The sequence below is a fragment of the Alligator sinensis genome, unplaced genomic scaffold (assembly GCF_000455745.1).
Source record: "Alligator sinensis unplaced genomic scaffold, ASM45574v1 scaffold1002_1, whole genome shotgun sequence".
In the NCBI taxonomy this organism is placed as follows: Eukaryota; Metazoa; Chordata; order Crocodylia; family Alligatoridae; genus Alligator; species Alligator sinensis.
The window spans coordinates 245,811-267,434 of NW_005842710.1; the positions used below are offsets into that span (position 1 = coordinate 245,811).

Genomic DNA, 21,624 nt, shown 5'->3' on the forward strand with positions numbered 1-21,624 from the left:
CAAACTAATTAGGGGAGAGTTTATTTAAAAGTAAGTCTAGCAAAGATCCCTGACCCTGAACAATAAAGAATGAAATGCTAATAACTAGGAAGTGAACTGTGTCTTTGTCTGACACCTGGTGACTCCTTCCGGCATGAGGAGGTTTGTGCCAGGCTGCTGAAAGTGCTCTTAAGTGTTTGTTGTTATGTGTACTTGCAGTTCCCACCCCCAGAATAAACCTGTTCTGTGTGATGATTGAAGCATTGTTAAACTCTGCTGCTCTATATTTAGGAACGTAATTGATCCCTTTCCTTCTGTTATCTTCTGCCTCTTACTCCCCTTCTCAGGTCCCAAACAAGTTTCGCTACCCCTTTTACTATGAGATGTGCTGGTATGTGCTGGAACGCTATGTCTACTGTATCACCAACCGCTCCCACCTGACCAAGGACTTCCAGAAGGAGTCACTCAGCATGGGTGAGAGCTACTGCCTGAGTTTTCGTCCTGACCCCTTCCTCGCCGTGCTAAAGCAGTTTCCTTTGCTTCCCCTCTGATGCACCATCTGGCTGTCTGAGTGGCAGGGTGGGGAGGGCTCTGGTGGGGGAATTCAGGAGGATTGCTTCCTTAATTTCACAGGGTGGTTTTTATGGGTATTTCCTCTCTTTCCTGTTAGCTATATTTAAGGGGATCAGGTTCAGTGTGGGGCTGGAGGGAGACTGCAGACCGGGAGAAGGAGATGTGATTTTTAGCCATGAGTCAAAACAAGCTATCTTTCTGTTTCCTCCTACTCCCATGATATGGCTTCAAGGAAAGGTCTGGAACCTCACAATGGGCTGCATTTATGCTACTGTCTATGAACTTTAGAGTGAAAGTTGCAAGGGTGTCTGGTGATTTTATAGCTAGATCCATATAGTCAGTACAGGGCAATGTGAAACCTTACTCCCTAAATGGAGGTGAACAGCCCTTCAAGGGCATCTTTCATGGCAGCCATAGAGTTTCTGGGGCTCTGATTTCTAGCCAGAGGATTCCATCAAAGGCAAGGCTCGCAGGTTTTCCTGGTCTGTGTTCTTCAGTAGTTTAATCTGGTCAATCTGGAGTAGACTACTGCACACAGTCCTGCCTTTTCCAGTCTAAGCATGGTCAGTACAGGCAGTCCTCGACTTACAACTTTTCGAGTTACAACGTTTTGCACTTATAACATTTATAAATTGACACCCTGTTTCAACTTTGACATCAGTTTCGACTTTACAACGCTTGATCCGATGCGACGCCACACCAGCGAACAAGTTCGCTGCGTCGCTCATCTCCCTGGAGAACATCTGTCCAAACTTCCTTGGACACTTTCTTTAAGAAAGCAGACAAGACTCCAGAAAAACCTGCAGCCAAGACTCCTGAGAAGACTCCAGTCAAGAACCCTTCAAAAAGTCCAACCAAGAGCCTTTCAAAAAGTCCAGCAAAGTCACCTCAAAGAAGTCCTTCCAGATCAATATGATTGCTATTTGCGATATAAATACATTAATATAGCTATATTACTCATCTATAATTAATCTAGTACAAAATTCTGGGGTATTTTTGGTGAAAATGGGGTATCGGGCCTTGGTACAGGAACCAATCCCCCATTTATAACATTGTTTTTTTTATAAGAAAATTGGTTCTGAATTGCAACATTTCAACTTAAGACACAGTTTTCAGTAACCTATTGAGTCGTAAGTCTGAGGACTGCCTGTACCTGTTCTCTCAGTTTCTCCCCTAGCAGCAGTGTGGTGAAACAGTGGTTAGAGCAGACTTGTTGTAACACTCCTGTAGAAATGGCAATACTCTCAGTCCCTCTCTTCTCTCAGTCTGGGAGCAAGCTGATTTATATTTAGCACTTTTTGGAAATAGTGATACTCTTTTTTGACTACTCAGGCAGTTTCTGGAGTTTCCCACGTAGTAGAAGAACCTGAAAAATTGAAGCATCCCATGAGCTAATTGGTTGGCTGGGCCTACATCTCTGCTTCTCTCATTGCTCTTTTTCTCTATGGCATTGGCAGATATGGAGTTGAGCTCCTCAGAGTCAGGAAATGTGGATGAAGAGGAGGATGCAGCTGATAAGGAGCCACGACGCCCGGTCACCAGACGGTCGGTCCTCACAAGCCCTGTGGCCAATGGTGCCAACCTAGACTATGACGAACTAAGCAAAGGCTGCAGGAGTCTGCCAGGCCTTAAGAAAACCCCATCCACGGACTCCTCTGACTCCAGCCGGGCCCCCCAGAATGGCCAGGCCTGGGACCCCCTTGCCAGCAGTCCACACAAGAGCAACAAGGTGCACCTGACTCAGTTTGAGCTGGAAGGGCTGCGCTGCCTGATGGACAAGCTGGAGTCTCTGCCCCTGCACAAGAAGTGTGTCCCCACAGGCATAGAAGATGAGGATGCCCTCATAGCTGATGTCAAGGTATGTAGCAGCTGAGGCACCTCTGCTCAATAGAGTCCTGTATTCTGTTGCCAGCACTTGTTAGTGTATGAAAGCAAGTAATGCCAGGAAGCACCTGGCTTGCTGCAGTGCTCGGGGTGATGGGGAAGTGAGAGTCGTGCAAGAACTTCCCTTTACCAGCTTATAGCTGAAATCATGAAGTCAGCTAATTGATCCAAAGCAGGGCTTTTACACATTTTTTTTTTTTTAAACTGCCCCATGCTATGTTATGTGAGTGTACTCTGTTTTGATCTTTTGGGGTGTTCTAGAAATCTGACATGAGCCCTGTGGGATCATTTTTTTCTAAATGTGCTGTCCCCTGTCTTGATATTGCCTGCCTTTATATGCTGGGAATGAGATGTTTTCCTTTCAAAATATGAACAAGGACCATAACTACTCACCTTACCAAGTGATGTGTATAAAGGTGATTAGCCATGCTAGCTTGAAGTCAGACAGAAGGCAGTACAGGCTGACACCGTAGAGGATCATTGGTTCAGAGGCATGGACTTTCATAGGTGACAGCCTATTTCATCGTGCTATGGGCTTTGGAGTAAGAAAGGATGTAAAATAGGGAGGAATTTAAATACAGTGGAGAAGTACAGAGAGAGGGGCACTGCTGAGAGAAACAAAGGACTGGTTTAAAAGGTCAGTAAGGATAAGGCAGTTAACACATTGAGTGATACAGGAATAAACTGTTAGAGCTAACAGCTGTCCCAGGTTATGGGGTAAGAACCCATAGTCTTTTGTAGAGACCATGGTTAACACAATCCAATAATGATTGTGGTTGATTTCTTGTTCTGCATTTTCCTGTTCAAAGTGGCTTTGAAAGTTTTATTATATAAGGACAGCTACATTGAGGGTAGTGATGGACTGTCCAGGGAAGTTAAAGAGATCTGCCCCATAAATTTTTGTGCTTTTCTGGAATTGATGTCAAATAGATATCCATTCATTCTTTCACATAGGGATTGCCCCAGTTGCCCAATGTAAACAGCAGACAGGTACTAAACAGGTGAATGAACCCTGCAAGTTACATTTTATGTGGTTTGGTTCAGTGATAATGTGGTCTGTGTTGATGAGGGAGCAAAGCTGGTATCTGGATCTGAAGCAAGACCTAGTGACTTGGCATTAGGTAGTCAGTTGCTTAAGAGACCTTGTTTGAGATGGGAGAAGAGGGTGGTGGGGGCTGTCTATAGGCCAGGACGGGCTTTTCCCCCCAAGGCTGCCTTAAGATGGTCGTCATTTTAAAAGAAGCTAGAGGTTTTCAAGCATTAGGCTGTATTCGATGACTGGGGGATTCTGTTGTCCACATTGCAGAGTTGGTATTATAGCAGGTTGGAGTGAGGTCCAAGTCTGACTCTGATTTTTTGAATGGCTACAGTTCTGGGATTGTATGATAAGTGTATGAAGTCTTGTTCCAGATTCCTAAGGTGTGCCTCATGGTTGCTGGCAACAGAGCAGATACAGCTGTAACATAGAGCTTGGCTGTAGGTGATGGATTTAGTGATATGCTTAGATTGAAAGATGGTGGCATGGAGGTAGCTGTAATAGATGGTTGGTTTCTGATGCAACATAGTAGTGATGTGGCCATTGCAAAGTTTTGCAGTGGGGTCCAAGAAATTAATTTGGGTAGAGTATTCGAGAGTCAGTTGGCTGGGAGAGTGGAAATTGTTAAAGTCCTGGTGGAATTTCTTTAGAGGTTCCTTCCCATTTATCCACAGGGTAAAGATGTCATCAGTGTATCTTAGGTATAACAGGTAGATAAAGAGGGCAGCTGCAGAGGAAGCAGACTTTGAGATCTGTCATAAATACATTTGCAAAGTGCGGGGGGACTGTGCATGTGCCCATGGCATTTCCATTTGTTTTATAGACATAGTGAGATCCCAAATCTGAAATAGTTGTGTAAGGCTAGAGCAGGGAAAGTGTGTGATGGAAACATAAGCAGTGCCATCATTGGGGGATAATGTTCTTTATGGCTTGTAATCCATTACCACTGCAGATGTTGGTGTACAGAGATGTACAAGTGATGCATATGTGAGCTCTGGACTCAAAGTGAGAGTTGAATGAAATTTGGATCCCAGGTTTTGGGATTGTAAAGGCAGTAATCTGGTCACTGGCAGAATAACATGTCCTAACAAAGCACTTTTTGCTGGTTTCTTCATCTCTGAGTTCTGAACGTTGTCTTGTCCCCCTTCTGTTCTGGTTTTGGACACCAATGCAAGAATGTTCATATGAGGGTGTCCTCCATTCTAGCTTTAACCATGATAGGTGGGAGGGGTCGCTGGTCATCAGCACTCATTCTTTCCTTGTTACAGACTGACTGGGCTGTGTTTCTATTTGGTTATTTTGCAGAGGATTGGAGATCTGGCAGGTTCTCCTAGACAGGCTAAGCAATTTTTCCCCCTTCTCCCTGTTTTCCACCATTCTTTACATCAGGTAGACCTGTTTCCAAAATGTTAACCATTGCTAAAACCAGGGAGAGCAGGCTGGACTCTAGTCGTATCCATAATTTGCTTTCCAGAGGCCTCTTTCTCCTCTTGGGCCATTTCCCTTTCTTGTTTTCTATCCCTTAAACAAAAGAGCAAACAGTGTTAAATTCCATCTCAGTAACTCTGCTACCCTTCTAGCACCCCATCCCCAACTCTTCTATATAGCTTGGAAAGGCCAGCCTCCTCCTAATTTGGGAAAGGGATACTGGAAGGTTGGTGTTCCTGGTGTTTGGTAGTTATATTAGTGGTAAAATGCCTTTGCATGAACAAGCAGAGTGTATGTACTGTTGGATGGTTTAACTTTTGATTTCTTTGCTTTTCTGCCTTATGGTATATTATGTGTCCAGCAGCCATAACTGATATATATCAAGTGTTTGTGTATGATCTAAGACTTTAGAGAGAGATTTTCTGTTCTTGACTTGTAAAAAGTTTAAAAGGAGACTGTCGCTGTCCTCTGAACATCTAATACACTGTTTTTAAAATGCCTAGCAGATTGTACCATAAACCAGGTCTGTCCAGTTGGCAGCCCACAGGCTGCATGTGGCTGCCAGGGAGTTAACCTGTGGCCTCTGGGCTCCCCTTCTGGGTGCTACTCTCCCTGGTGCTCCTGCTGCTGCCACCAGTGTCTCAGGGCTCCCTTTTCATCCTCTAACTTCCACTTCTTACTCCTGCCCCTGGGGATGGGGCACGACAGTGTGGCCAAGCCCACAGGGCTGAGGGAACCTGCTAGTGGGGAGGTTCTGAGGAACCTGGTGGACCCCATGCAGTACAGCGGGAGGGGTCTCACATGGCATGATGCAGTTCAGTGGGAGGTGCCTGTGTGACTTAGGAGGCATGTAACTCATGTGGTGTTTGGCCAGCGGGTCTGCGGCCCTCAACTGCTCAGATTTAGATAACCTTGCTATACACAGTAGTTTGGTCTTGTGAATTACTTCAGGGGTGTCAAAGATGTGGCCTGTGGGGCTCTATCATTCAGCCTATAGCATTGCCTGTGGGTTTCAACTGGTCCCGTGCACTGCATGTAGTGTGTCCCAGACTGACACATGCATGTGGCACACAGGGTTGGTCTGAGGACCCAGACCAGCCCACAGGCTGCCCCTGTGCCCTGCCTCTGGCTTATGGGGCCTGATGAGTTTGCCTCTAGATTACTTGGTGCTGGCCATATTTTTAAAAACCATTGTACGCTTATCTAAGATTTTGTAATATACAAAATGTTCCAGTCAGTCACGCATTCCAGATCAGCTGGTGAAAAGCAGTGTAGACTAGTCAGAACACCTGAGCCAAGTGGCATTTCCATAAAATTCTCTTGTGAAAGGTTCTGCTCTTGGCTGGTGAATACATTGAGTCTGTATCTTTAAAAACTTTTTTTCTTCAGCCATGAGAGTTACAACTTAGATTCTGGACACCTTTCAGCATAAAAAAAACCAACACACAATTTGACACAAGAAAAGCTAGTTGGCATTAATGTTTCATAGACGTTAGGCCTCGGAAGATCATCGAGTCCAGTCCCCCGCCCGAAGGCAGGAAGTCAGCTGGGGTCAGGATACCAGCAAGAGAAGCATCCAATTTTTTCTTGAAGGTGTTCAATGTAGATGCTTGCCCTGTCCGATGGCAGGCTATTCCAGACCTTGGGGGCTTGGACAGTAAAGAAATTCTTCCTTATGTCCAGCCTGAAACGGTCTTGCAGTAGTTTATAACCGTTCAACCTCCTCATCCCTGAGGGTGCTCTGGTGAACAAACGTTCCCCCAGATACTGGTGGTCACCCCTGATAAACTTATAGGTGGCCATAAGATCACCCCTAAGCCTGCGCTTTTCCAGGCTAAAGAGCCCCATAGCTCTCAGCCTGTCATCGTAGGGTCTGCTTCCCTGACCTCTGATCATGCACGTGGCTTTTCTCTGGACTCTCTCAAGCTTCTCCACATCCTCTTTCAATTGTGGGGCCCAAAACTGGACACAGTACTCCAGCTGCGGCCTCACCAAGCCCAAGTACAAGGGGAAAATGACGTCCCGGGATTTGCTTAAGAAGCATCTATGGATGCAAGCCAGCGTTTTGGTTACTTTACTAGCTGCAGCATCACATTGAAGGCTCATGTTCATCTTGTGGTCAGTGATGACCCCCAAGTCTCTTTCTTCTGTAGTACTAGCCAGCATAGCACTGCTGAGCCTATAAGGATGCTGCGGGTTTTTCCTCCCATAGTGGAGAACCTTGCATTTTTCAGTGTTAAACACCATCAGGTTCTCGTCCAGCCTGTCCAGGTCAGCCTGGATCGCCCTCCTGTCTTTAGGTGTGGATGCTTTACCCCAAAGTTTGGTGTCGTCAGCAAACTTGGCCAGTCCTCTTCTGACTCCAATGTCCACATCGTTAATGAAGATGCTGAACAATATGGATCCTAGGACAGAGCCTTGAGGGACCCCACTGGTCACAAGGCACTATGACGATTGACTTCCGTCAATTACCACCCTCTGGGTCCGACCATGGAGCCAGTTTCCCAGCCAGCGGATCGTGGTGGACTCAAGGCCACAATTGGCCAGTTTTGCCAAGAGGTGATCATGGGATACCAGATCAAAGGCTTTTTTGAAGTCAAGATATATGACATCAATCTCTTCTCCCTTGTCCAGGTGATGGGTCACCTGGTCGTGGAAGGAAATGAGATTGGTCTTGCAAGACCTACCCACAACAAACCCGTGCTGGCTATCCCTCAGGATGCTGGTGTCAGCCAGTCCATTAAGGATGGCCTCTTTAATAAACTTTTCTAAGACCTTCCCCGGGATAGAGGTCAGGCTGATGGGCCTATAGTTAGCCGGATCCACTTTTTTCCCTTTCTTGAAGATAGGCACCACATTGGCCTTCTTCCAGTCTTTGGGCGCTACTCCAGAGTGCCAGGAGTTCTCAAAGATCCGTGCCAGAGGCTGGGCTATGATGCTTGCCAGCTCCTTGAGTACACTCTTTCCCTTGGAACAGGGGTGTCAAACATATGACCACTGGGTCTTGGACTGACCTTGTACGCCTGTGTGTGGCATGCAGACTTGGTCTGGCATTTGGGCTGAACCTGACGCTGTACACGGTACAAAGGGTCAGTCAGGGACACATGCCAAACTGGCCCTGCATGCTGGCTCCAGACATAGTCTGGATCAGGCCATGCCAGAGTTAGCGCACGCGGCCAGTCAGGCAGGGCATCACATGTAGCATACACCCTGTGCCTGTGCCTGTACCTGTCCCCAGTGCTGTGTGCAGTGCTTGTGGCAATATGTCCAGCCCATGTGCCACATGCAACACGTGGCAGCCCCACTCTACTGCTTGGACTGCTTTTGGTGCACTTACTGGATCTAGCACTGTGGGCACTGCCCACAGTTCAGGCTTGCACAGGACACATGCATGCAGTGGCCTGCTAGATCAGCCTTGCATACTGACTCCAGCATGCACAGATGGCCTCGGGCCCCATCTGGACTGGCCCAGGAGCCAGCATGCAGGGTTGGTCCAGTGAGGCGCCACATGTAGCACACGCCTTTGCTGGGCTGCAGACAGTGCCCATAGTGCCAGGTCCAGCTTGCATGCCATGGGCAGTACAAGCCCTGGAGCTGGGCTGACATGGGCTGCCCTTGGCACGGGGGGCCAACAAGAGCAACGTGCTGCATACAGCATCCTGCCAGACCAGCCTTGCATGGTGGTTTCGCCTCAGCCCAAATTGGCCTAGAGACTCTCGTCTGGTCCATGGGGCCTTGGAGGTACTAAATCTTACAAGCAAGTAAGATGGCTTTTAAATCTCAATTCCTTAATTTCGCTAGAGGAGACCACAAAAGTGAGGCTGAGAGACCTTAACAGGACAGCTTTCTAACCAATTTTAATTTAAATCTTTGCTACAAGATACTTTTTATGTCCAAGACCTGATTCTCAACCAGGATGCTGCCAGATTCTTTGAAGGGTGTTGTGGGGTGTGAAGAGATTTATGCAGATAAGCACAGGTTCAGGCTTGTCCCTGCCTGGCCTGTTTCCTCCACCCCTACCCATGCTGCCCAGCCCTTCAGCAAGGAGGTAAGCATTGTAATATATCAATTATTTTTGGGATTGGGTGCCACTTAATTCACAAACATATCTTCCTGGTCTTACTTAGTAATAGTCACTTTTCTCCTGCAGTTTTTCTATCCTCCTGTTTTGCCCCAACACGGCATCTTTACTGTCCCTCTCCATTGTCCAGCCCATGGGTGGGCAAAATACGGCCTGCAGGCCAGATGCGGCCCAACAGGCCATTCTATCCAGCCCACGAGGCCCCTAAAAAATTTAGAAGATTAATATATATCTGCCCCTGGCTGCCTGTCATGCGGCCCTCAATGGCTTGCCAAAACTCAGTAAGCGGCCCTCCGCCCCTGGTCCAGCCTTTGCCCTGCTGCTTACTTTGTGTCTGCTTGTAAAGAGTCCAACCACCATTTATTTGGGGTGGCAATCTGTGATGTTACCAGCATAACTTCCCACTTTGTAAGGATTTCTGTGCACTTGAAAGTTGACTCCAGTTAAGGCAGGGTGTGAATTTTAAAGCACGGTAGCTGTTCTGGACACCTTCACATGTAAACTCTCTCTTGTTCTGTTTTGAGTTTAATCCACTCTCCCGGAAGATTAAGCTCAAAAGGAACAAGCCACTCATACTCAAAAATATATATCACCATGCAACCTGATGTAGGAATAGCTGTTGTGCTCTAAATTCACCCCCTGCCTTAATCTGAATTAACTTTAAAGTTAATAGACAAGTCCCAACTAAGTTACTCTGCAGCATTAGCAAGTAAAACCTTTTATCTGTGTGATGTAAATATGTTTTAATTTTCTAACTATGTTGGGACTAAGGTGCTTCCCACAAATTCTTGTGCCAGACTTCTCATTTGAAACATTTAACTAGCTGCACCTTCCAGTGTTGGCTCCCGTTTCCCAGGACTCTTTAAGGATTCATAGATTGTAAGGGGATAGAAGGGACCTTGCAAGATCATCAGGTCCAGCCCCCTGCACTAGGCAGGAAAGACATCTGGGGTCAGGTGACCCCAGCAAGGTGACTGGACAGTCGCCTCTTGAAAATTTCCAGAGTAGGTGATTATACCACCTCCTGAGGGAGTTTATTCTACTATCTGGACACCCTGATTGTAAAGAAGTTTTTCTTAGAGTTGAGCCTGAAACAGCTTTCCAGTAGTTTGTGGTCATTGCTCCTGGTTTTTCCCAAGGGTGCCTTTGATGTATTCCCTGATGTGGCAGAATTCCTTGACTTCTTCACATCTTTCAGGCATAAGAGCAAACTAAAAGCTGCAGATGGCTGAGGTACTTGGATATAAGCAATGCCTGTTCCAGACTGTGTAGTATTTGTAGCATCTCTCAAACTTTTTAATTCAGTACCATCAGTTTACAAGCAAATGTTTATCCTTGTTTATTAATAATTCCCTGTATAAGGGTTGCAGATGAATGGGCATGAAGTTTCTGCCCTTGTCTGAGAATCTACTTGGGTATCTACAGCCTGGAGAGCAGTTGAACAGTGTTCAACCATCATCTGTTGGCTTTTTAACGTCCCACTCAGCAAAGACCTCTGGGTATGCAGTTTCTAACAGGCTCTGTGTATCAGTTTCCCAAATGTTTGTATTCCAGGGGTCCTGTAGCTGCCATGGTTATGTGATGAAAATGACTCTTCCTAGAACTGGAGATGGTCAAGAGATGTAACAGGTTTTTTTTCCTAGACTGGCTGGGCTTGAACCTGTTCTGCTACTAGTTCATACAAATTGGACCAATAAAATCTCAGTGCTCGTTTGGTTTAGGTTTCACTTTTGGAGCTATTTTCTATGTGGCTTGAAATTACTTTCTCTTTCTTTTCGGGTGTCTTTATCTAAGGCACACTCCTGCAGGGTCCTGTACTGACCTTGTACCCTCTATTGGTTTATCACAGATTCCTACCACTTTGTAGAGCTTGAGAAGTGGAGTCTGTTGACCCTAGAGCACTGACGCTATGAACAATGTCCCTCACCTACTTTCATCTTTAATTTTATTGTAAAGACCTCTCTGTAGCTTTCCCCAGCTCCGCAAAATTCTTGGTGGGCTGCCACATAATGCTTTTCATGGCCTAAGCTTGACTTGCTACACAATGGTGACATTAAGGAAGCCTGAGAGCTGGAAGACCTGATCCTTGCCATTGCAAAGGATGTCCCTAGGATGAGCTGCATCACAACGTACTGGCCAATCAGTGCTGTAGGCTTACAACACTGCATCAACACTTCCTTGATCCTCAAGCACCCGCCTGTTAGGACTTTTGCAAAGATCTACCAAGTTTCTCACAACTTCCAACAATCCACATTATGGGGGGGGCAGCACTTCTACCTCTGGGCACTAAGCAAAATCCTTGGTTTCTTAAGCAGTGTTTCTCAACCTGTGGGTCGTGACCCAAAGGTGTCTCAAAAACATATGAAGTGGTTGTGAACAAACTTTAAACATGGATTCTCCTTCAAAAGAGGAACGTAGGAAACAGGGACTTTTCCCTTGCAGTCTGGCAAAATTCCAGAGAGCTATTTGGGGCCCCCCTGCCCCACACACTGTGGGGCTAGGGCCTGGGGGTAGTGGGTCAGGAGTGAGGGGCACTGTGTTGGGACTGGCCACTGATGTTTACAAAAAAAGGTTGAGAACCACTGTCTTAAAGCATAGCTGGCACCAGGTTACTCCCATGGTATAACACTGTACTGGGCTATCCAGCTGGCATCCCATGGCCTGCCTGTGGCCTTTGAATTAGCATGCAGCCACTCTCCACCCCAGTTTTTCCTGCCCCTGTGGGCAGGAGGAGGCTGGAGTACCCAAACTGCACATGTAGCAAAGAAGGGAATTGGGCCTGCTGCACTGGAAGTGGGTTGTGTGCACAGCTGGGAAGGGGAGAGTGGGGAGCTGGGATGGCTGTGCTGCAAGGAGCTGTCCACACTGTCCCACTGAAGTGGGAGCCAGCTTCCTTTTGTGGCATGTGGGGCCCCCAGTCCATAGCCCTTCCGGTATGTGGCCCCTGGCTGCCCAAAGTTGGATGGCCCTGTTGCAATATATTAACTGGAAGTTGTAATCATTTAGCTTTGTGCAAAATAAGAGGTTTCTTCCCTTCTGTTTTTATAAAACTTTGAGCTACCTCCTTCCTAGACCCACCCATTTCCTTCATAAACCACCCAGTGTGTGCAGTCTTAAGGGTTTTTCTTTGTGGCTGTTCAGTGTTCCTTTTGGACCTCCTATTCATAAGAGTGAAGCTGTTTTGAACCCACCTCTCTGCAACACCAGTAGGAACCATGTCTATGGTATTATGATAGACACAGAAGTCTCATTGTGGGATCGGTACTTTCTGCTGTGTGCTGTACAACCATGAAGCACAATGCCTTACTTGGAAGGCTTTATGATCTGAAGTTCTTGTATGTTCATCCTTAGTCCTCTGTCCTGGTTGTAGCCTGTCTTTATTCAAGGTAATCATTCATGCCAGGATTTAGCTGCTGCCCAGAATTGCACTATACAGGCCTCTTCAGTGATCTGATTCCTCTCGGTATTCCTCTGCAGCGGCACTAGTTAAATCCTGCTGCATTGCATGGTAGGCTGCTGCTGTCTTCCTAGTCTGCAGAGCTAGAACAGCCCACTCCTTCTGGCTGTGCAAGTCACTGTTAATTCAAAATGGGGTTCCTTGTACTCGCCCCAAAACAGTCTGTGTTCTACTCTCTCCGTGGATAGTTTCAGCACTTCCTCCAGTCTCCATTGCAGACGATGAGGATGTCAGTTGTTGAAGCCCACATTGCTTCTTACAAAAGGGGACCTCATTTCCCACCACAGCCTCCCCTTCTAATTTCAGAGTAAGACAACAATGCTGGAGACAGAGGGTTGGGTAGGAGGAAGCCAGGCACATTGCACAGCCCCGAAGGCTGCTGAGACGGAGGAGTGCTCTGCATCAGAGTGGAGGCCACTTCTTGCAAGCCAGCCTGAAACCTACACTGAAATCTGCCAAGGGAATGGCTTATTGAGAGATGGTTGGCGTGAGAAAGCAAGCACTCCCCTGTTGCTGCAGAGGGAGAGAAGACTAAGCAGTCCCTATTCCACTGGAAAATGGGATGGACAGCAGCGCAGGCCCTCAACATGAAAGGAAAGTGGAGCAGTGGGCTGAGACCCAGTGAGGTGAATGGAGGAGGCTTCCAGTGAGACTGAACAACTAAGAGGAAGGGATGTATACTGGGCAAGACTGCACCAAGAAACCTTTTCCTTTGAAAGACTTTAGCACCATGCATTGCATGAGGCTGCAGAAAGACTCCAGAGAAAGGACCCTGTGTGTCACAATTAGAGGCTGCAGAAATTCCCCCCTCCCTTCCTTTAGAGCTGTGCTCCAGCATCTTGACTGAGAAAACCTACCCCCTCTGAACAGCATACCCCAGTCCCTGTGTCTGCCTCAGCCTGCAGACAGCCTGTGACAATAGCTTACAGATTTGAATGTATCCTGGTAGAATAGCTCTGTCCTAGTGATGGCAGCTCCACTGACAGCATGAAGAGCTGCTTGGTTGCTGATTAATTTGGCAGAAACAGCACAACTGCTGCATGTGTGTGTCCCTTCTGTCTCCTTCCTGTGCCCTTTGGGTACAAAATACCCAACTGCACTGTACTTGCCTGCCAACTCCTGCAAGACTTGGAGCTCTTTGGCACGTTGTAGATGCAGGAAGGAAAAAAACAAACCCTATGAGGCAGTATAACCCGGCCCTGAATGACTCATTCAGTAGTTCTTTGTGCATTTCATGTTTAAGTCCTCCATTTTTTAATTGAAGCAAAACCGTGGCATAATGTGCTGTGCTGGCGCCCCACTGACTCTAGGGGCACAGCAGTAATGGAAACAGTGGAGACTGACAAAACGGGCACGGGGGCTGCAGTGGGTTTCTGTCTCTTTCCTCCCCCGCAGTGGTTAGGGCACATAAATAAGCAACAGCCTGAATCACCTCCAGAAGTCACTGGACCTAGGCTTTCAGCCACAGCAGCAGAGGCTCAGGCTTTTAGATCCCGTGGTCTGGGTGATTTCTGATCCCTGCAGATGGCACACGTTTTCAGTAGGGCCCCAGTGGTCTCCAGTCTGTCTCCCTCGTAGGGCTTGGGCATGTGCAGTCAGAGGAGTCCACAACACACCCCAGTCCAGACAAAGGAGAGGTGGCCAGTGAAAGTGAACAAGGCAAGGACAGACATAGGCCAGCAGCACAGCTGTGGCGCATGCAATGGGTTAAAGCATTTCTGTTGCTCCCTCAAGTCTGCCACACAGGAGCCCTCAGGGGGGCTGGCCCTGGGTTCTCCGATTGCAGTGGCGAAGGGAGGGGCAGAAGGTGGGGACTTCTCCAGCAGGCAGCTCTGCCAATCCGCAAGCCGCCAGCCGCTTGTCCCAGCCCCCTCCCGGCTCTGCAGCAGAACGGCTCTGCCCTCTGTGCACTGCCTCGCTAGCTCGCTCTTTCTCTTCTGCCATCTTCCCGTTGCAAAGCATTTCTGGGAGCCGCATGTGGGTGACGCAGCAGCATTGTTTGCAGGCACAGGAAGCCACTGCTGCTGCTGAAGGGTTCTGGAAAGAGCACGCTACTGCCTGTGCAGCTACCCAGCCTGGGGAGGAAGGGGGAGGTTTTCCAAACATGTCCTTGCCACCTGGGGGTCTGGCTGGAGTGCACTAGATCTGAAAAAGTGGCAGGGGGAAAACCCTACAGCTCGCAGTGCAGGCAACGAAACAAAGAGCCTCGGAAACTTCACCCGAGAGCCCCGGCAGCTCCAGAGGGACAAGGCACGCAAGGTCAGGCAGCTGGCAAAGCTTTTTATTTGGTGGGTCTGGGGGCACAGATGGGAAGGGGGTGGGGGGACTCTGCATCTAGGAAGAAATGGGGGACTCCATTGCCATCCCTGTTTTCACAGGGCAGGGCTGTCGCTCGCCTGCAAAACCCTACTGAAGTAGTGCGTGGTCAGGGCTCGAGCTCACCGCGCTGGACTGACCAGGGCTAGGGGGTGCTTGCTTATGTGGGGGTCCCTGCTTCTTCTTGCTGAGAAAGCCCATGACGGGTGCCTGCCATCCCCTTCCCCCTCTAAGTCAGGGCATTGTCTGCTCGTGCTGGCTTCTCGCAGCGGGGGAGCTTCAAGTCTGGGCAGAGGGACACCAGCTAAGAGCAGAATGTGCCTATTTGGGATCCTCCAGCCTAAAACATTCTGCCTGGCTAGCTGGCAGACATGGGTGTTCCCCCTCCCACTCAGTTGGTTGTGCGTGTCTGAACAGCTACCCCCTGAAGTGCCCCGGGCAGGGGAGAGTGTGCATTCCCCCCTCCCAGCTTGAACAGACAGGCATTGAGGCGTGTATGTCTGAATGCCCCCGAGACCCTGACCTTTCCTTTGAGCATGTGCTCATGGGAAGGCTGACTGGCTAGAGGAGGAAGGTCTTTGGGCACCGTGCTGTGCTGTGCTGCTGGGGAGCGGAGGCTGCTGCTTCCTGCCACCCGCAGCCTTCTGAGAAGGGCGGGGGAGCTGCTGGAAAGCAGCCCTTCACAGTAGAGCCTTTCTCTGGGAACATGCCTCCCCTTGGGTAAGTGATCCCAGCCCATGCCTGCTCCCAGCTCCCTTCTGGCAGCAGGAAGTGCTGCACTCCAGCTCCAAGCACATGGGGATGCCAGCAAGAGATTCCTGAAAACGTAGCCATAGCAACACGAAGTAAATAAAGCACCTCTGCAACGGCTGGGTGGGTAGGGCAAGGAGCAGGACCATCTGTGATAGCAACAGGGATCTAGCTCCTCCAGGGCTGCAGGCACTTGTTACTGACACTTGGTCAAGAGGTTGATGTTCCAGAGTGACAGGCAGGGAAGCCAGCGCTGGGGATGTGCCCAGACACTCCAATATCATTTGATCTTAAAGCCAGATTGAGAGGCGAAGTGGGCAGAAGCTTCTCGGCCCAGCTTCTAGCTTACCTGGCATCCAGCACATGGCTGCAGTGTTCCTGATTTGCACTCCAACCCAGCCCTGTGCTCTGGCTGCTGCTTCACACTGTAGCAAGCACCAAAAACTGTCAGGCTGGCTGAGCTGCCTCCTCCCAGCCCTGTGGGGGTGTCTCAAATGCGCATCTTCCCCAGCACCATGGCTCTGCAGGCTCTACCGGGGGAGCCTTGGGGCTCAAACATGGAGTTTATTGACAAGCACTCATACAGCGCACCTCAGTTAACAATAAATATGTTGTATGTGGGAAGGAGCTGGTGGGCAAGAGCTTGAGGTAGAAGAGGTTTCTTCCCCAGCCACCACAGCAGTGGCTGAAGCAGAAGCATCAGGCTTTTCTCATGTACCTATGCTTCTCATTCCTTCCTCTTGTCTTCCTGGCTTCCCTAGCTGCTGCTAGAAGAGTACGCAAACAGCGACCCCAAACTGGCACTTACAGGCATCCCTATCGTCCAGTGGCCCAAGAGAGATAAGGTAAGAGGCGGGGCTCTTGTGTTGCTCAACTCCTGAGGGTGAGGGACTTATGTAGCCCTTTTCCCCTCTGCTGCATTCTGTACAAAGCTAAAACTGATGGTGGAATCAGGATACCTGTAGCTACGCAATCCCATTTCCCAGTGATCCTCCAACACGGAATGGAAGAAGTCTTCCACCACCTCCCTGCATCTCATCTCACAGTCCTTAAGGGGGAAAAATGTAAATAAGATGAAGAGCATTGAGAGAATCAGTGGAGGTGGAAGAAAGGGAGAGTGGTGCTGTCACAACCTCCTGCAGGTGAAGTGCAAAGCTCACAAGTTAATGATCAATGTGAATCTAAGCCCATTTGGTAGAAACAAAGACTTATCTGCAACTACAGGCAAGCACCTGCCCCCTAGCTTGTAAGTGAGCAAGCTCCCTATGTGACCTGTAGCCCTTCTGCATCCCAAAGCTACCCCCTTTACTCTAGCCCTATCTCCACCAATCCCATAGAAGAGCAGAGCAGGTGTTTCTGCCTGCATTTCTGGAAATTGAGTTCCTGCCTCCCTCCAAAGGGTCTTTTCCACAGATAGCAGCTGACCAGTCAGGCTCTGAACTGAACTGCCCTGCTCTGCCTTCTTCCATGTGGGTGTTGTCACTGGTCTGAATACCAGCCATTCACAGGCAGATGGGAGTTGCCACTCAACGCCATTCCTCATTTTCGTCCCAAATCTGGCCACCAGTCGAGGAACTGGAGTGGTGTCACATGACTGACTTGCTGAGTTACCTGCCACCAAAAGCAAATAGTGGCAGCAAAAATCTCACACAGGTACCCATAGGTTGGAAGTTGTTTGCACAGATTGTTTGGCAAATGCGTAAGAACAGGCAGGGAGTTCATAAACCAGAAACTGTTCACAGCAAAGAACGGAGCACATTGGCTAACACGGGCAGCTTTTAATGAGTTTAATTTATTGTCAGGCGGTTGGATAGCCTGAGTTCCTATTCTGTATGATTCAGAAGAAAGCAAATATAATGCTGTCCGCCACCAGAATCTTCAGTTGGGTTTTGATCTTTAACCACCTATCTTGTACTTCTATTGTCAGCTAAAGTTCCAGGCCCGACCAAAGTTGCGGTTGCCCACCATCCCCATCACCAAGCCTCACACCATGAAGCCAGCCCCACGCCCAGCACCTGTAAGGCCCACGGTCTCTCCGATTGTGTCGGGAGCGAGGCGGAGGCGGGTGCGGTGCCGTAAATGCAAGGCCTGCATGCAGGGCGAGTGTGGCATGTGCCACTACTGCAGGGATATGAAGAAGTTTGGTGGGCCTGGTCGCATGAAGCAGTCCTGTGTCCTCCGGCAATGCTTAGCGGTGAGTCCTGCTGCCTGAAACTCCCTGAAGGGAGGGTGAACAACAAGAATGACCAGCCCCCAAGGGGTAGAGTGGGCAGGGATCCATCCCAAGGACAAAGATGGAGGGGTAGTTGCTTTCACAGATGGAAGATCTAAGCAGGTTTGGAGGGAAGATGGTAAAAGAACAGGATCCAGCAGGTTCTGTCAGTGCAAGGGACATGACCCAAAGGCAGCCCCTGGCATGACCAGTTCTGTAAGCAAGAGAGCAGTTCCTCTGGGTTGCATGATCCCTGGGTTTCACTCTTGGTTTCCTTTGTAGCCCAGGCTGCCTCACTCTGTTACGTGTGCACTTTGTGGGGAGGTGGATCAGAATGAAGACTCGCAGGACTTCGAGAAGAAGCTCATGGAGTGCTGCATCTGCAATGAGATAGTTCATCCTGGCTGCCTGCAGGTGGGATAGGGCTCAGGCTGGGTCCAGTCCACCCCCCACCCCACAGCCATCCATACCCATTGCCATGGGCAGGGAGAGGCAAAGGGCCATTGGGCAGAGACTAACCATTTGGTATCTTCCATCTGCAGATGGATGGGGAAGGGCTGCTCAATGATGAATTGCCCAACTGCTGGGAATGTCCAAAGTGCTACCAGGGTGATGACTCTGAGAAAGGCCAGGTAAGAGAAGAACTTCGCTGTGAGCTGTGCCAAGAGAAGCCACAGGAACAGGAGGAGAATGGGCATGTGTGCGTTGCTTTGCAAATGCACATCCCTCACTGCTGTGGAGGTGTGAAGAGTTTGGGCCCATTGTACGGGGGATGAAGGGAGAGGAAGCCCAGCTGTGTGTGGTATGATAGTCCTGAATGCTGAGCAGGTGGGCATTGATGGTGTCTATGGCAGTATGGAGAGTGGGTTTGGATGTTGTTGCATGTGGACAGCAGACAACGGCATCTCTGTGGGGCCAGGTGTTGGCAGGCAGGCACTGGTGGAGATGTAGCACAACAGTGGGGGTCATGTGGCTGGCAAGCACTGTTGGAGCTTGGTGCTATTAACTTCCAGTGGAGCAGGTTCATAGCTCTGTCATCCTTGCCCTCCTGGCCTTTGCAGAAGGCCCAGCTACCAGCAAAGCTCACTACCCCCCAGAAGAAACGGCTGTTCCAACGGCAGTCGCACCCAGACCCTGTTGCTAAGCAGCAAGTGAACTATGTGCGCCGCAAGCTAGCCAAGTGGAGGCTGGCAGCACTGCCTAGGCGGCGGACCCATGGCTACCAGATCATACGTAGGACGCTCCCTGCCGTCCCAGACAAGACTCTGCCAGCGAAAGCAAGCAAGGTCGGGGGGAGGGGGCTGCAGCATTCTGTTTCCTTCACTCCAGTTGAGGCTCAAGTCCCTTCCTTGTGGGTAATGTGCACCCTTTTGGCACCTCCTTTCATTTTAATTGCCTGAACACTTGACTTTGGGTGGGGAACCTGTCAATCCTGACACTACTGGTGAGAACTTTGCATGCTTCCCTCCTGAGTACTGTGGGTTGGGGAGGAGGGTGTGGGTGCCTCATTGGTCCCAGGAGATAGCAGTCTTATTCATAGATTGTAGAGTTGGAAGGGACCACAATGGATCATCGTGTCCAACCCCCTGCCCCTGGCAGGAAGGAGGACCGAGGTCAGATGACCCCAGCCAGGTGACTAGCCTCCTCTTGAAGACCTCCAAGCTAGGTGATAGCACCACCTCTCTTGGAAGCCCATTCCAGATCCTGGCCACCCTTACTGTGAAAAATTTCATCCTAATATCTAACCTAAATCCACTCTCAACTAGTTTACACCCGTTATTCCTAGTCTCTCCCTGGGGCGCCCTAGTAAACAGCGCTTCCCCTATTCCCCATTGACCTCCCCTAATAAATTTATAGGCAGCCACAAGATCTCCCCTCAGCCGTCTCTTGTGAAGGCTGAAGAGATTCAGCTCTCTCAACCTCACCCCGTAGGGTCTATCACGAAGGCCACTAATCATGTGAGTAGCCCTCCTCTGGACCCTCTCGAGATTCCCGCATCCCTCTTGAAGTGTGGCGCCCAAAACTGGACACAGTACTCCAGCTGCAGCCTGACCAGTGCCGCATAGAGGGGGAGCATCACCTCCTTTGTTCTATTAGTCATGCACCTGCTAATGCACGACAAGGTGCAATTGGCCTTGTTAATGGCCTCGTTACACTGCCGGCTCATGTTCATCTTGGAGTCAGTTATGACTCCAAGATCCCTCTCTGCCTCCGAGCTGCTGAGAAGGACACTCCCCAACCTATAGGTTTGCTGGGGGTTCCTCCTTCCCTTATGACTTAAACCTCCTTCCTCCTTATGGCTTAAACCTCTCCCACATGCGCTGCTGCCACCACTAAGTTCAGCAAGAGCTGCAGGGTGCTGTGTGTTCAGTCAGGCCACTTGGAATGTCTCCTACATCCATACCAAGGCATCTCACCATTTACAGCCAGCACCCTCACCCCCTTCTACCCCCCAGTTTAGTCCCTCTGGGGCAATGTAACACTAGCAATTCCTGGTGTAATTGGGCTTGTGCGTAAAGGAAGAGTTGCTGATCATGTGCTAGAAACTGCAGACAGATTTGCCCCTCTCAGGAGACCAGTGGTGATCTGGGGACCTCATAGTCTTGCCATGGATTGGAAGGAAGGTTGCCATAAAGAATCCCACAGCCCTGGGATAAGTTCATTTGAGACTCATGAGGTTGTAATGCTCTTCACACCCTCGCCCTTTTATCAGTCAGTGTTGGGAGAGCAGATAGCCTGCTGGCTTTCCCTTACTGATGGTGCTGAGCCCAGAGGGACGGGTGGAGTGGGGTGAGTTTTCAGTTTCCTGCTCTGACATACTGAACAGTGGGTGGGGTCCCCTTGTACAATGTTTCAGCAAAACACTTGTCCATGTAAGTGTGACGCTACCTCAGTGCACTCCTGGTGTTTCTCCTGTTGGCATGTTGCCTACCAGATGGTATGGGGCACGGGGGCTACCCAGGCCTCGTGCTGTTGATCTAAGGTGTTGATGCCCCTCTCTGCCTACCTTACAGAAGCGGAAGATGGAGGACAGCGATGAGGGCACGGTTCAGGCCAAAGTCTTGCGGCCCTTGCGGAGCTGTGAAGAGCCCCTGACTCCCCCACCGAACTCACCCACCCCCATGCTGCAGTTGATTCATGACCCAGCATCACCGCGGGGCATGGTGACACGGTCATCCCCAGGGGCTGGCCCCAGTGACCATCACAGTGCCAGCCGGGATGAGCGCTTCAAGCGGCGGCAGTTGCTGCGACTCCAAGCCACAGAACGCACAATGGTGCGGGAGAAGGAGAACAACCCCAGTGGCAAGAAGGAGCTGTCGGAGGTGGAGAAAGCCAAACTCCACGGCTCCTATCTCACGGTCACGCTGCAGAGGCCCACCAAAGACATGCATGGCACCTCCATTGTGCCCAAACTGCAAGCCATCACCGCCTCCTCCACCAACCTACGGCACTCTCCCCGCGTGGTCATGCGCCATAGCCCAGCAAGGACGCCCCAGCGGGGCGGGGATGAGGAGGCAGAGGAGGAGGAGGAAGAAGAAGAAGAGGAAGATGAAAGTGCAGAGGAGGGTGGGGCAGCCCGCCTCAATGGCAAAGGTCGGCTGCAGGATGGAGAGGAAAGCTGGATGCAGCGTGAGGTGTGGATGTCAGTGTTCCGCTACCTCACTCGCAGAGAGCTCTGTGAATGTATGCGGGTGTGCAAGACTTGGTACAAATGGTAAGTGCATGGCAGCTGCCACCCTTGCCCACCCTTCTCTGGCCTCCCAAGGAGCTGTCCAGTGTCATCTCTGCCCAGTCAAAGGCAGTGGTCAATGCCATCTAATTGCTCCTCTGTACCAATAGGGTGATGAATAGGGAAGAGCCAGGGGGTCTCGCTCCAGTTATGATGAAATCCCTTGGAGCTGGCAGGT

General features: G+C 49.8%; 1 protein-coding gene across 5 annotated transcripts in view; it reads left to right on the plus strand.

Moving 5' to 3' along the window:
• Positions 1-21,624, plus strand: part of KDM2A (lysine demethylase 2A) — a 74,442-nt gene that overhangs the window by 45,980 nt on the left and 6,838 nt on the right. For all 5 annotated transcript variants that reach the window (XM_006034169.3, XM_025216136.1, XM_025216135.1 and 2 more), the window contains 7 exons: positions 327-453; positions 2,010-2,410; positions 16,266-16,349; positions 17,432-17,698; positions 17,999-18,130; positions 18,259-18,348; positions 20,731-21,431. In XM_006034169.3, coding sequence (XP_006034231.1) covers positions 327-453; positions 2,010-2,410; positions 16,266-16,349; positions 17,432-17,698; positions 17,999-18,130; positions 18,259-18,348; positions 20,731-21,431 — 1,802 coding nt within the window. The remainder of the gene's footprint in view (positions 1-326; positions 454-2,009; positions 2,411-16,265; positions 16,350-17,431; positions 17,699-17,998; positions 18,131-18,258; positions 18,349-20,730; positions 21,432-21,624) is intronic.